This window comes from Loxodonta africana, chromosome 16, assembly GCF_030014295.1.
Source record: "Loxodonta africana isolate mLoxAfr1 chromosome 16, mLoxAfr1.hap2, whole genome shotgun sequence".
Classification (NCBI taxonomy): domain Eukaryota; kingdom Metazoa; phylum Chordata; class Mammalia; order Proboscidea; family Elephantidae; genus Loxodonta; species Loxodonta africana.
The window spans coordinates 12,796,600-12,810,916 of record NC_087357.1 but is presented as its reverse complement, the minus strand read 5'-3'; the positions used below and the strand labels follow the sequence as shown (position 1 = coordinate 12,810,916).

At 45.9% G+C, this 14,317-nt stretch overlaps 2 protein-coding genes across 2 annotated transcripts in view; one reads left to right on the top strand and one right to left on the bottom strand.

Moving 5' to 3' along the window:
* Positions 1 to 14,317, top strand: part of DMBT1 (deleted in malignant brain tumors 1) — a 233,323-nt gene that overhangs the window by 91,507 nt on the left and 127,499 nt on the right. The window lies entirely within an intron of this gene.
* C16H10orf120 (chromosome 16 C10orf120 homolog) lies at positions 9,888 to 12,070 on the bottom strand. Its single transcript, XM_003419660.3, has 3 exons — positions 11,892 to 12,070; positions 11,136 to 11,211; positions 9,888 to 10,626 (listed from the first exon to the last, which is right to left on the bottom strand). The coding sequence occupies exons 1-3, from the start codon at positions 12,068 to 12,070 to the stop codon at positions 9,919 to 9,921; spliced, it is 963 nt and encodes a 320-aa protein (XP_003419708.1). The 3' UTR covers positions 9,888 to 9,918.

Sequence of the window (14,317 nt, the reverse complement as noted above, 5' to 3'; positions counted from 1 at the left end):
GAATAGTGCTGCATTGAACACTGGGTACAAGTCTCTGTTTTGAGTCTCTGCTTTCAAGTCTTTTGGGTATATACCTAGGAGTGGAATTGCTGGGTCATATACTAGTTCTATTTTTAGTTTTCTGAGGAACCACCACACTGTTTTCCACAACAACTGTACCATTTTGCATTCCACCAGAAATCGATAAGGGTTCTAATTTCTGTGTACAGTTTTCATGTAGACATATGATGCTTTCATTACTCTTGAGTATCGACCTAGTAGAGTTGCTGAGTCATAAGGTAACCATACTTAACCTTCAGAAAAATTGCCAGGCTGTTTTCCATATCATCTTGTGCTGCGACATTTTAACCTTGACATTGCCTGGGATCATACCAAGTGGGCCTTGGAATTATAAATACATAATAAATGCAAACACTAGTGTATCATCCACTTAGGCATACCCCTATACTCGTTGATCTGCTCCTGCAGATAGACCCAGTCCTTGAGCAAAAAAAAAAAAAAAAAAAAAAGCCTGTTTCTGTCCATTCTTACCCACAGTGACTGTTTATGTGACTTTCTTTGCTCTTGAGCGACAAGATGGCTGTGAACTGACTTGTGGCCTCTTGGAAAGATCCGACAGTCAGGACTTTGGGTCTTCACCCTGGTTCTACCACTGAGACTCTATGGCTTTGGCCAAGTCTCTCAGCCTCTCTGAGTCTCACCTCCACACCTGCCTGATGATACTTGGCCTCCTTCTCCACCCCGCAGGTGTTGTGAAGCTTACAGTAGATAACAGGGGTGAAACTGCCAGAAGTTAATACAAGGCAGCAGGGCTTCCCAAGCACAGGTGACGTTGGCTTGTGGCCAACTTGTCAGTCTTCCTCCAAGACCGCAGAGAGCGGAAAGAAGGAGAAGCTGGCCCTTCTTTCTTAATCTAGTTGACAAAGGATGGGGAAATTGGCCAATAAAGAAAAGTGTTGACTAGCAGGTAGGACCAGTTGGCCATGACCTGCTTTGTAGAAAATGGTATTAACCTTGCAGCACCCTTCAATCCCACAGCAGGGCTGCCTTGGTTCCAGGGGAGGAAGGGATCAGATTTCAGGAGCTGTCTCTCTATACCTCAGGCCACCAGAGCCATCTCCTCTTGAGGCTAGAGCAGGGCTGACTCAGGATGAGGGTGGTCAAGTGCCTTCGCTTGGATTTTGCTGTTTGAAACAGGTAACCCATGACTCCTGAGCGCTTTTCTCTGGGCCTCTCTCTGCTGTCCCATTCATCTTTGGAGACTATCCACTTTGCTTGCTGCCAACAAAGTTACCCTGTGATGAGAGGCTCCTCCAACAAAATGTCTGGTTTCACATGCGTGCTGGAGGAGGAAGGCACAAAGGAATGTTCCTGCCACTGGGCTGATGCCATCTCAATTTTAACATTTTCTATCTTCTGCCTGGCATCCTCTTTCTTGTCACAAGTTCCGTGGGCTTCCTTATCTCCCTTCCTCCTTGTGCAAACTTACACTGAGATTCTACTTGGGGGCCACACTTGGTGAAGTTCAAAGTGGCCAAGGTCAAGCAGAGACAGTCTTGTTTTGGAGGCTTTCCCAGAGATGTTACTGCAGGCAGATGCTGGAGATGGGACCGTGGCTTGGAATGAGTCAGAAGAGACAGCAGTAGGGCAACTGGGCCCCTGGAGAAGCCCCACAGGAGATGGGGGTGCTCTGCCTCTGACACATGGATTGTGACCCTAGCACCAACTCCAGGAGTAGGAATACACAGAGGCTCCCAACAGGTGGTCAGGGAAGCCCTGGGGAGTGGAGGTAGGAGTCAATGGGCATCTCACTGGTCCTTCCTGGCTATTGTATTACATGCATAAGAATAGGCCAACTCTGATTTTGGAATACTGACAAAATATTTTTTAAATACCAGGTATATGTTTCTGTAGGAATCTTCATCATTTTCCCTCATTCCTGCTCTCTTTCTCTTGTCTGTCCACACTCTCTGTCTCCCCTTCTCTCCCACCTCCTCATTTCACACTTCCCTTACTGCTTCTTCTCTACGGCTGCATCCTTTCTAGTCTTTCTCAATTCCCCTTCACTCTCTCCCTGACTACTGTACCAGCCTCTTCCCATCGGGGGCTCTCCACACCACCATTTGGGTGCTCTCCTCTCCTGCCAGGACTTCAGCAATATGCCAGTCCCACCTGCTCTTGCCCTCCTCTCTCTGAAGGTTGTCACTCTATTTTCAGATGCACGTCTCCAGCACCCACACAGAGCAGAGTTTATTGCTTCTTTCCAAATCTGTGCTCTCAGTAAGACCTTAAAGCCACAGCTCATGCGCAACTCTATAACTTGGCTTGGGGGTGGTTAACACACATAGCACTGCTGTCTTTGCTCCTGGAGAAGAGGAAGAAAGTGCTCAGGGCAACAATCAGCTAGTAAGTGGATATGTGACCTTGGCCAAGTCATTTACCTCTCTGAGCCTCAGCTATAGAAGAAGGAGGACCCTGTGGGGGTGTTGTGGAGGTGAATGAACCATGAAACTCCTTTGAAAGTTTTAAAACCTCATGGACGTATACGGAGAGGTAACGTAAACTCAAGTCAGTACCCCTTAGGTGAATATTTGTAGTGTAGCCCGAAGGGCTGTCTAGTTAATTATTGTTGAAGAGCAGCTTGCTCCCCAGTCTTCAAGTCTGGAATCTAAGAATCTAGGTCAGAGCAGTTCACAAAAGGCGGAGCTGGACTGGGGGCCCACTTTTAGCACCTTTCCGCTGAGGTGGGTCCAGTTCAGAGAGGTCTTGTGATTTTATGGGAATTTCAAAGGAATCTCTGCACTGAGACCAGCTTTCTGGAAAGCTCTGAGTTTGATCTCTCAGAGCAGAGTTGATGGACACCTCTGGCTTGGTGTGTCTTTTGTTTGCACCTGCAAAATTCCAGTGCCACTCAGTGCCCAGAAATGGCACCTAAGATGAACTCTCGGGAGTCCTGGTTGAGCTTCCTGGTCAAAGTAGATTCTAGAGCATGATCTTTAATTTGCTGAGAAAAGAAATAACCTCACATTTGGGAAGTGAAGTAAATATGATCAAAATGTTAACAATAAGAGGTAACAGGTGGAGAGCATCCCTTGCTGAAACTGTGACTTGGGATTTTGGTGGGTCATCACCTTTAACCCTAGGAGGCTGGTAATATGATGATATGCATTGTATAGAGGAAGGAAGTGAGGATTAGAGAGAGTAAATAACTTGTCCCAGGCCAGGAAGCTGCAGCATGCTGATCAGAAATCAATACCAGATTCCCACCACTTACATCCCTACCACTACTTACATTCTGAGGATGTGCCACAGTGCCATGTCAACCATGGGACACCGTGTGTTTGCACTCAGTTCTCTTGAATCCCAAGTACCTACTCAGGTCCCTGAAATGGTAAAACTTCATAAGTTAAGATGATTGATTTCTACTGGCTTGGAAATTTTATTCAATCGGTCTATTCAACATTGACCTTGCTATGCAATTTATGAGGAGAAATGTTCAAGTCAGAGTTAGGGTGACCAACAGTCCTGGTTTGCCCAGGAATGAGGGGTTTCTTCAGAAGTGGGACTCTCAGGGCTGAAAGTAGGAATGTCTCAGGCAAACCAACAACTTGATCACCTGCTCAGAGCTGATTCTCTGCCTGTGACTCCAGAGGCGGAGCACTGCATTTTAATTGAATAGAATCAAGAAAGAAGCAAAAAGTAGGTGAATGACCTTCATCCAAAGATTAGACAGGCCCATAAAACAAAACGAGACTAAATGGGCACAGCAGCCCAGGGCCAAGGACGAGAAGGCAGGAGGGAACAGGAAAGCTGGTAATGGGGAACCCAAAGTGGGGAAGGGAAGAGGCTTGACATGCCATAGGGTTGGCAACAAATGTCACAAAACAATATGTGTATTAATTGTTCAATGAGAAACTTATTTGCTCCGTAAATCTTCATCTAAAGTACAATAAAAAAAATTATTAAATTAAAAAAAAGAAAGCAGGTGAATGAGCCGACCTTCAAATGCTGAGTGGGAAACCTTCTCTGCCTTCCCTTTGAGTTCTCCCAGATTGCCCCTGGGGGCGAGGACAGTGTGTCTTCTCTTCTCAGGACTCAAGTACCATCCCTTTGCGATCAAGCTCCCCATCGACAGGACCGTCTTCTTTCCTTCTCTGTTTCCTTCACATATAAGTTACAACTTTTCATGTGGCTTTTCTGTCTGGGTGTCTGTTCAGTGGTAATCAGCTCAGCTGCAAGGACAGAAGGTAAATATTATTGTACCATTTCCCTCTTCTCACACAGAGAATCCAGGCGATTTCGTTGGAGTCAAATGGCTCACCAGGAAGCTCATGTACTTTGGAAACATTTTGGCCAAAAAAATTGGTATCTGTACTTGGCCATCTACTCAGTCCTTAAAAATTCCTACCTCGCCTCTCTGGTCAAAGCTCTCAAGGCTTGTCTCCGCGTTACACCCTCCCCCACCCCAGCCACCAGCTACTTTGCTATTTCTCTGGCCTTTGCTAGCGGAACATCTCCAGGGACATGCAATGAGATGATGGTATAGCTCTCTGCTCACCCATATTACACTGTGTTTGATGATAAAGAACATTCTGATGAGGTTAAATTTTTTCCCTTTCTCCTGGTCGAAAACAAATGGTACTCACATAGACGTGGGCCTCATAAAATGCTCAGAAAAGTATATAACAAAAAAGCCCACCTTGTTTGTGGGTCATCAGACTCGGGTCCTCAATGTTGCCTTTTGTTTGGGAGGACATAGGGTTAGGAGCATCAACAATGATGGGGTCCCTGGGAATGGCAAAGCCCTTCCGGGCTTGGAGCTGCCCTGGAATACCTCAGCTTCCTCTCCTTCTGGTTGTAGGGCCTGGTAAATGTGTAGGCCTCCTCACAAATACTTCAGGCAGGATAAACAACTCTCTTGGGCCCATTGGACCATCCAGGTGGAGTCATTACAAGGAGTCAATCTGATATTTCTCATCCTCGAATGAGTGCTCTGGGGGTGAGTTGTGTTTGCTGATACGGTTTTTATTTTCTAGGAAGGGAGGCATCTTGACTTCTTTCAGTTTACTCTCCAGAGGTATCTGAAACACAGACTACATTTTCATTCCTGATGAAAATGCTTCAGTGTCTGCCTGTCTTATGGATAAAATTTATTCTCCTTCACATGGCTTTCAAAAATCCTTCGTGCTCAGGCTCCTGCCACAATGGGCTCAAACACAGCAAAAATTATAAGGATGGTGCAAAACCATGCAATGTTTCCTTCTGTTGTACATAGAGTCACTATGAGTTGGAACTGACTCAATGGAACCTAAAAACGGTGTACTCTAGGTTCTACCTTAAGAACTTTGGACAGCATATCTAATTTCATCTGACAACAATACTTTCTGGTTGGTATTGCTATCCCCACTTTATGTATGAGAAACCTGGGGTTTAAGGAGAGTAAATAACTTGTCCAAGGCCACACAGCAACTAAGTATTGACCATGACTTCAATCCTAGATGGGATGGTTAAGAAGCTTGCTCTTTCTTACACACAGTGCCATCACAACTATGACATTCCATGTATTTCTATTCAGTTCTCAGGGACTCAAGCCTAACTCAGGTCCCTGAAATTGTGAAACTTCTATAAAAGATGATTGATTTCTCCTGGCTTAAAAAATTTACTCCAAAATCCAATCCATCACTGAGATCATTACAGAACTTACAAGGAAAATATTCACGTCAGAGTTAGGGTAACCAACTGTCCTAGTTTGCCTAGTACTGAGGAGTTTTCTGGGACATGAGGTTTTCAGTGCTAAAACTGGGAAATCCCCAGGGTTACTGGACAAGTTGGTCATTCTGGTTAGAGCTGACTTCTCTATCTGTGACTCCAGCAGCATGGGAACATTGCACTTTAATTGAGTGGAAGTGAAGGAAGAAGGAGAGAACAGGAGAATGACCTAGTCTTTAGATGCTCAGTGCCACATCTTCTTTCAGTCCTTCTGTATGTGAACTCCAGGACTGCTCACAGTGATGAAGAGAGCAATCCAATCTTCTCCTGTGCTCATTCACCATCTTTGCATTTAAGCTTCCTTAAACTGGTGTTCCAGAAAGTAAACCAGAGACGTTTCCCTGTGTTTTACTGACTATGTGCATCATAACAAATTATGGATAACATTGAGAAGAATGGGAATTCCAGAACACTTAATTGTACTCGTTAGGAACCTGTACATAGACCAAGAGGTAGTCGTTCAAACAGAACAAGGGACACTGCCTGGTTTAAAGTCAGGAAAGGTGTGTATCCTTTCCCCATACTTCTTCAATCTGTATGCTGAGCAAAAGATCTGAGAAGCTGGACTATATGAAGAAGAACACAGCGTCAGGACTGAAGGAAGACTGATTAACAACTGTGATATGCGGATGACACAACCTTCCTTGCTGAAAGTGAAGAGGACTTGAAGCACTTATTGATGAAGATTAAAGACTGCAGCCTTCAGCATGAATTACACCTCAACATAAAGAAAACGAAAAAACCTCACAACATCATGATAAATGGAGAAAAGATTGTAGTTGTCAAGGACTTCGTTTTACTTGGATCCACAATCAACGCCCATGGAAGCAGCAGTCAAGATATCAAACAACGTATTGCACTGGGCAAATCTGCTGCAGAAGACCTCTTTAAAGTGTTGAAAAACAAAGATGTCACTTTGAGGACTAAGGTGCGTCTGATCCAAGCCATGGTATTTTCAATCGCCTCTTATGAATGTGAAACCTGGACAATGAATGAGGAAGAATGAAAAGAATTGATGCCTTTGAATTATAGTGTTGTGAGGAATATTGAATATATACCATGGACTGCGAGAAGAACAAAAAAATCTGTCTTGGAAGAAGTATAGTCAGGATGCTCCTTAGAAGCAAGGATGCCGACACTTGGTCTCATGTACTTTGGACATGTTAGCAGGAGGGACCAGTCCCTGGAGAAGGACATCATGCTTGGTAAAGTAGAGGGTCAGCAAAAAAGAGGAAGACCCTCAGTGAGATGGATTGACACAGTGGCTACTACAACGGGCTCAAGCATAACAACGATTCTGAGGGTGGCACAGGACCAGGCAGTGTTTCATTCCGATGTACATGGGGTTGCTATGAGCTGAAACCGTCTCAACAGCACCTAAGAACAACAACATGTCGTATATAATTTTTGCAACAACAACCAAAAAATGTATGTGCAGGTATACACTTATGTGTGTAAGTGTTATGGATTGAATTGTGTCCCCCCACTTGGCTATGATTCCCAGTATTGTGTGGTTGTCCACCATTTTGTGATCTGATGTGTTTATCCTAAAAGTATTGCAAATCCTAACCTCTATGATGTTAATGAGGCAGGATTAGAGGCAGTTATGTCAATGAGGCAGGACTCAATCTGCAGGATTATTTTGTATACAGAGTCAATCTCTTTTGAGATATAAAAGAGACAATTGAGGAGAGGGGAGAGGGACCTCATACCACTATGGTCAGGTGAGGTCCACATGTATAGTCACTGTTTATGCTGGTGAAAAAATGTATTTGAAATGAATATATACACACCTCACTGGTTTTGCTTCTCTGGAGAATAACCTAAGACAGTGAATGGCCCAAGGCCCATCGCTGGTCAGTGGCAGAGCCAGACATGAGACCCAGGTCTCCAGATTCCTAGCCCCCTGGCCTTCTCTCCATCTGCCCACTCAATGTTGGGTGATGCTAGACTTGTCTTCCCCCTTCCTCAGCACTGCTATGTTCAGGAGGTGGCATGTATGCAACCATCAGTACCTTCAGTGTCTGGGTATCAGTGTCCAGACGTGTCTTTATCTGGTCCACCTGCCAGCCTAAAGTGAGGCCCTTCCCCATGGTGCTCAGCATCCCTTACACCAGCTGTGCGGGTGAGAAAGCAAGCACCAGCTCTGAGAAACTGGTTATTCCAGGCTCTTCCCAGGGACCTCTTTCAACCTGCTGATTAACTGAGAGCAACCTGACTGCCCATCTAACAACAACTGAGGAGCAACCAACGGGGAAAGACCCTAGAGAATGGTGTTGTCACAAAATGCCTGACATATTTCCTTTATAGAAGCGTTTGTGTTTTACTAGGTTGTTCCTATGTGCCAAGCCTAAAGTATGATGGGTACTTCAGTCTTCCACTGACTAACTCAGGACCAAGAGAATGGCCTGGCAGCTGGAGGAGAGCCCACAACTGGAAATAGTAACTCGAGGTCATGGGCAGTGGCCAGCTATCTTCTGTCTTGATTATTGGGAAAGAAAGAGAGAAGGAGCTGGTGTTCTCATGTCTAGGTTCTATATGGGCTACATGGTGCTTCTGATTTAACTGAGTCACTGCTACCCCTGGAATTCTGACAGAGTGGCTGTGAGTTGGTGGCTGATCTGAGTGTGGCTCTGAAGTTGTATGAGGGTCGCTGGTAAGGAGCTGAGAGCAGCCATAGGGACTGTATAACGAACAGCATCCCAAGGCTGTGTGTGTGTGTGTGTGTGTGTGTGTGTGTGTGTGTGTGTGTGTGTGTAGAGGAGTTGGTGCACAGGGGAGAGGCTAGACAGCTTCTAGCTTTAAGTTCTTTCCTCCTATGAGAACCCATTTTTGCTTTTCAAGCATATCTGGAAGGGCCAGCCCTGCTCTAAGCTATCCTCCCCTTTAACAACCAAACATCTGTAAGAAACTAGATCACAAGTCTTGGTAAGGTCTTGCTGCCCTGGTTATTGTTTCCTAGGTCTGCTACCTTGGGGCATAAACAGGGTATAAAAAAAGGGAGTAGCAATTACTGACCTCAGAGACCTTGGGCACCTCCTTCTGACATGCCCAAAGGAAGTGTGCATGTTCCAACTGTGCCTGCCCTATGGCTGCAATTGACTGGATGGGGAGGAGCGTGGATGCTCTGGCTACATTGAAGAGGAGGGGAACGTAGACCTAGAGCTGGGAATGGGCTGCTCTGCCTTTCCAGGTAGAAGCTGTATGCCTAGAGAGGAAGTGCAGAGCAGGGAACTGTACTTTTACATTTAGGCCTGGGCAGCCTCCTCCTTCGGTAGTGTTCTTTTCTCCATCTGGCCTACAGGCTCGTCCAAGTCCAGGGTCTCTGTAGTAGATTGATTACAATAATGACTGCAGCTGTTTCTTTCTCTCTATGCCCATGCCCTTCACAATATGACTTTGTAACTCCTCCCATCAATTGATGAGATCCATTTCCTCGCCCTTGCATCAGACCTGGCCTTGTGACTTGCTTTAGCCAACTGAATGCTGCAGAAGTGATGGTGTACCAGTTTCAAGCCTTGGCCTCAAGAAGCTTTGCAAACTTCCACTTACCCTCTTGGACCCTGGAATGGCCATGTGAATAAGCCCGGGCTAGCCTCCTGGAAGCATGTGGCCCAGTCACCCCCATCAATCCAGGTGATAGTCAACCTCCAGAAGGAGAGCTACTTAACTGACCTGCAGGTGACTGAAGATACATGGGGGAGCTCAGCTGAGACCAGAAGAACTACCCCACTGAGCCCAGCCTAAATTGCTAACCCAGAATTGTAAGCTAGATTAATCATTGTTGTTTTAAGCCATGAAGTTTTGGGGTGATTTGTTTCACAGCAACAGATAACTAATCTAGGCTCCAATGGGAACGAGACAGGAGGAGGGGCCTGACATTCTGGGAAGGACTGGGCTATTGGTGAGGGTGGGAGCTGAGAACAAAGAGTTGCCTGAAACCAGAAAGGCTCAACAATTAGGTCTTACCTTGAGGACTCCCAGCAGTCCAGGGGAGGAAGCCGAGATCCTAAAAGAAGAGGGGGTGAGAAGGAGCCTGGGTAGAGCCGACAGGAGTAGTAAGAACCAGGACACTTGGTTACGCTGGGGAGTAAATAAACTTTAATAATGGTGAGAAATAGTTTTGCGCATGTACTCGTCCCAGATGCTCTATCTTCTCAGTGGGCAGGCCTTCATCACATCACCGGGATGGACTCCCCGAGATACAAAATCCTGATTCATTAACATCAGATCTCCAGGGAATTCAGAAACATGGAACAGGCATCGGTTTGTTGGGCCAGTGATGCACCGTTGCAGTTTTTTTGTGGGGAGGAATGGTCTCCGTTCATTCACATTACGTGTCAAACGTTTTTTTGGTTCTTCTGACTTGAAAATCACATTCATTTTTATTTCTTGTCTATTTGTGGGTTTGCTCTCTGTCTCTTTCTTCTCCTCCTGTTTGGCAGTCTCACGATTATTTATGTCAAAGTTATCGCCTTCTTCTCTGGCCTTGTCTTTTGCTGTTGGGTCCAGGCCCACTCCTGACAAACATGAAGAGTTCCTAAACCTTTCAATGTAGGGTAAAAGTTGCTTGTTTCTCAGGGCTCGAGCAATCTGCATCCTTTCTATGTGCTTGCTAATGTTGGCCCTTTCTCGTTGTGGCATTTCAAACTCTTCTGGGGGCACAGTCACCTTTGCTGTCCATATTTTTTCCAAGGGTCCACAAGTAGGACAAAGAGATGAATTTTGTTTTTTATATTCCATTGCCTGTTTGTAGTCTGAGGACAGCAGCTGCAGTTCCTTGAGCATCTTCCGTTCTTCCTCTTGCTTATAAGCCAAAAACCTTCTTGCTGCTACTGTGTGAACACCACCTAGACGCTGACAATGAGAAGGGGATTGTTAAGGTCCCCAGTGGGACAGAGCCAGGGTGCACCCACAGGCCAGTTCTACCTCCGTTGCTGAGTGTGTGAGGTCCCCCATATAGTGGGAAAGAGGGCAGATCTTTGGGGTCAGGCAATCCTGGGTTCAAATTCTAACTCTACTTCTTACCTACAATGGATACAAAAGAATTTTCTTGACTTTGTAGGGTCATCATGAGACCTGAACAAGACAACATATATGAAAGCAACCAGCGCATGGTAAGAGATCAAAAAAAAAAAAAAAAAAAAGGTAGCTTTCATCATTCGTTATCATTTATAGCATGTTCCTAATTGGGACTTTTAAATAAGACAGTCTCCTGTGCAAGTGTGGAAACCAATCAGTAAGTTTGTGGTTCCACTGTTTGGGACACTTCTCTGCTGACGGTGGGTTTTGAACCTCTGTCTCCCCCTAGCGAAATTTCCTGTAGTCAGTGGGGCCTTCCTACAAGAAAACCTCAGGGCACTTACTAATATCTCTTTTTCCAAGGGGGAGTATTTCCCAAGGGCAATGCGTGGGTCTGATTCGTACAGTTTGGTCCACATCCTGGAAGGCATAGAGGCAGGTATATCAGAAAGGATCTTCCTAGTTTTCCCACTTGTAGTGAGAAGCCTCACAAAGGGTGTCTTAGTCATCTAGTGCTGCTGTAACAGAAATACCATAAGTGGATGGTTTTAACAAAGAGATATTCATTTTCTCACAGTCTAGTAGGCTAGAAGCCCAAATTCAGGGCTTCAGCTCCAGGGGAAGGCTTTCTGTCTCTGCTGGCTCTGGAGGAAGGTCCTTGTCCTCTATCTTCCCCTGGTCTAGGAGTATCTCCGAACAGGGACCCTGGGTCCAAAGGACACACTCTGCTCCCGGCACTGCTTTCTTGGTGGTATGAGGTCCCCCTGTCTCTCTGCTTATTTTTTTCTGTTATATCTCAAGAGATTGCCTCAAGATACAATCCAATATCGTGGACTGACCCATCCTCCCTCATTAACATCATAGAGGCAGGATTTACAACATACAGGAAAATCACATAATCCTGGGACTTATGGCCCAACCAAATTTATATACACATTTTTGGGGGGACATAATTCAATCCATGACAAAGGGTAATTCTACATTAGCCATATTGAGGCCACCATGGCAGGGGCTTCTGTAGTCACAGGGCAGCCTCCTCTACATGGCTTCTTTCTGATACGGATGGAAAGGAAAGAACCAGAAGCACAGGTTACACTCACCCCAACTGTGAAGCTGGGCATAGATCCTCTTGGCAAAACAGAGGGCTTTTATCCTGGAAAGAATGACTTGTACTGAGTATTCTGACTGACTTTTCTTTCCTCTTATTCGACTTCCCCTCTGGAGTCTTCCTTTCTTGGGCCTTTGGTCTCCCAGTCTTCTGACAGTCTTTCTCCTCCATTCTTTGATCATGTTCTCCCAATAGGCTAGGATGGGAGATGTTTATGTCTGGAGTTCGTTTCTAAGACAATTTAAGGGGAACCCAAGGGACAGTCACAAACATTTCTTGCATCATAACTGGTCTGGCTAGGGGCTATTGTGAGGTTTGAGTTTAAGGCATCAAATGATCTCCTGGGATAAAATGGGCACACACCATCATACTCCAGAAGGAGAGCCACTTAACTGACCTCAGTTGACTGTAGACACACAAAGGAGGATGGGCACACTGTGGCTAACCAATGATCTCGTCATGTCACTGCCACTTTAAATCCTAAGAGGGCTGTTCAGGCCTTGTGGGATGAAGACTCAGCCTGCTAAAGTCTCTCTCTCATATTTGCCTCCCTCTCCAATCTTAGCGCCTCATGCTCCAACCATACCACTCAACCTGCTTAATAACAATGCCTGCCATAAAAGAATTTCAGCTTTAGCTGAGAAAAACATCAGGCTTAATGAGGATGAAAAATATGACTGACTTCCAGCAATGCTTATGTGGTGTTAGGTTGAAGGGCAAGAAAAAGAAGCATCAAAAACAAAATCACCTCCTCAGAGAGGCCTGCCTTGACCATGGTTTATAACGTGGTCCCATCCCCAGTCATTCATCAACCCCCATATTTCCTTCAAGTACCTCTAACAGTGGTTCTCAATGTGGGCTGCATTGGACTCACTCAGGGAGCTTCATAAAGTGCTGATGCCTGGGTCCTGCCCCAGGAGATTCTCATGGAATATGTTTGGGGAGAGTCCTGGGTATCAGGGTGTTTGGATGATTGTAACCTGAAAGCCAAGGTGAGAACCACTGCCTTACAGAATCTGTAGTTACCATGTTTATTGTTGTCTTGCTTTTCCCATTGGAATGTAAGCCCCAATAGGCTAGGAAATTTGTTTATATTGTTTATTGCTATTTGTGGAGCCCTGGTGGCGTTAAGAGCTCAGCTGCTAACCAAAAGGTTGGCAGATTGAGACCAGCTGCTCCTCAGAAACCCTATGGGACAGTTCTACTCTGTAGACAACAACAATGGGTTTAGTTTTTGGTTTTCCCAGACCTCAGCGTGATATCTGGCACATAACCCGTTGCCATCAAGTCAATTCTGACTCATAGTGACCCTATGGGACAGAGTAGAACTGCCCCATAGGGATTCCAAGGCTGTAATCTTTACAGAAACAGACTGCCACATCTTTCTCCTGTGGAGTGGCTAGTGGGTTCAAACCATGGACCTTTGTGTTAGCAGCCAAGAGCTTAACCACTGCACCACCAGGACCATATAGAAGATAATAAATGCATATTTGTGGAATGGAACAAACAAACAAACAACAACAACAACAAAAAGCCTTTCCTTAGCTAAAATAGCAGCACCACAAAGTGAATCAGGCCTGTTGTTGTTGTTAGGTGCCATTGAGTTGGTTCTGACTCATAGTGACCCTATGTACAACAGAATGAAACACTGCCCAGTCCTGCGCCATCCTCACAATCTTTGTTTATGCTTGAGCCCATGAACCAGGCCTGAATAGCAAGATTTACCTCCGCCGGCCATAAGTAACGGGAGGGGACTGGGAGTGGGGCAAAATAACCCTCGGCTCCTGCCAGCATGCATCTCTAGGGCTGATTTATGCTCTGGTGGCTGGTTGGATCAGGTGAGGCCACAGTACTTTGCGTAGGAGGTGAGGATCTCCCAGCAGGCATGAGGGACATTTCAGGGATGAGGCCTGTTCTCAGTCAAGGCAAGAGAACATGGAGGAAGGGCTTTGAACTAACAGAAAAAGGAACTATGACTACCGTCCAGGTCTTACTATGCTGCACCTGGTTCTTGAAACATCCTGCCATCTTGGCTTGTGTCCCTGGCAACTTCCCTGCCACATGGAGTGGGCTGGGATGGGCCACAGCTACAGATAAGCTGACTCTTCTGGTTTCATGCTCCCGGCTGATTGTGTCTACTTCCCTGATGGTTACCCTGAGCTATGACTATTTCACACTGGTCTTGGCCACACAGTTATATTTGGGCTGTGGGGAGAGGGAGGGGCTGTGGGGAGAGGGAGGGGCTTCTCCAAGGCTAGCACCTTGGGATCAGCAGCCCTTGTGAGAGACCCCCAAGGGAAAGGCGAATCTCAGGAAAGCAGGGTTGGATGAGGTCCACGTGATCTGTGCTAACCCCTCCTGGCGATTCTATCCCCTGCCAACCTTAGGGAATGGGCGTTTGATTGTATCGCTCTACTG

Coding starts and splice junctions, on each gene's coding strand:
- C16H10orf120 (XM_003419660.3), bottom strand. CDS start 12,070: ATGGAGGAGAAAGACTGTCAGAAGACTGGGAGACCAAAGGCCCAAGAA. Junction 11,212..11,891: donor TGCCCAGCTTCACAGTTGGG/GTGAGTGTAACC, acceptor TATGCCTTCCAG/GATGTGGACCAAACTGTACG. Junction 10,627..11,135: donor CCTTGGAAAAAGAGATATTA/GTAAGTGCCCTG, acceptor TCTCATTGTCAG/CGTCTAGGTGGTGTTCACAC.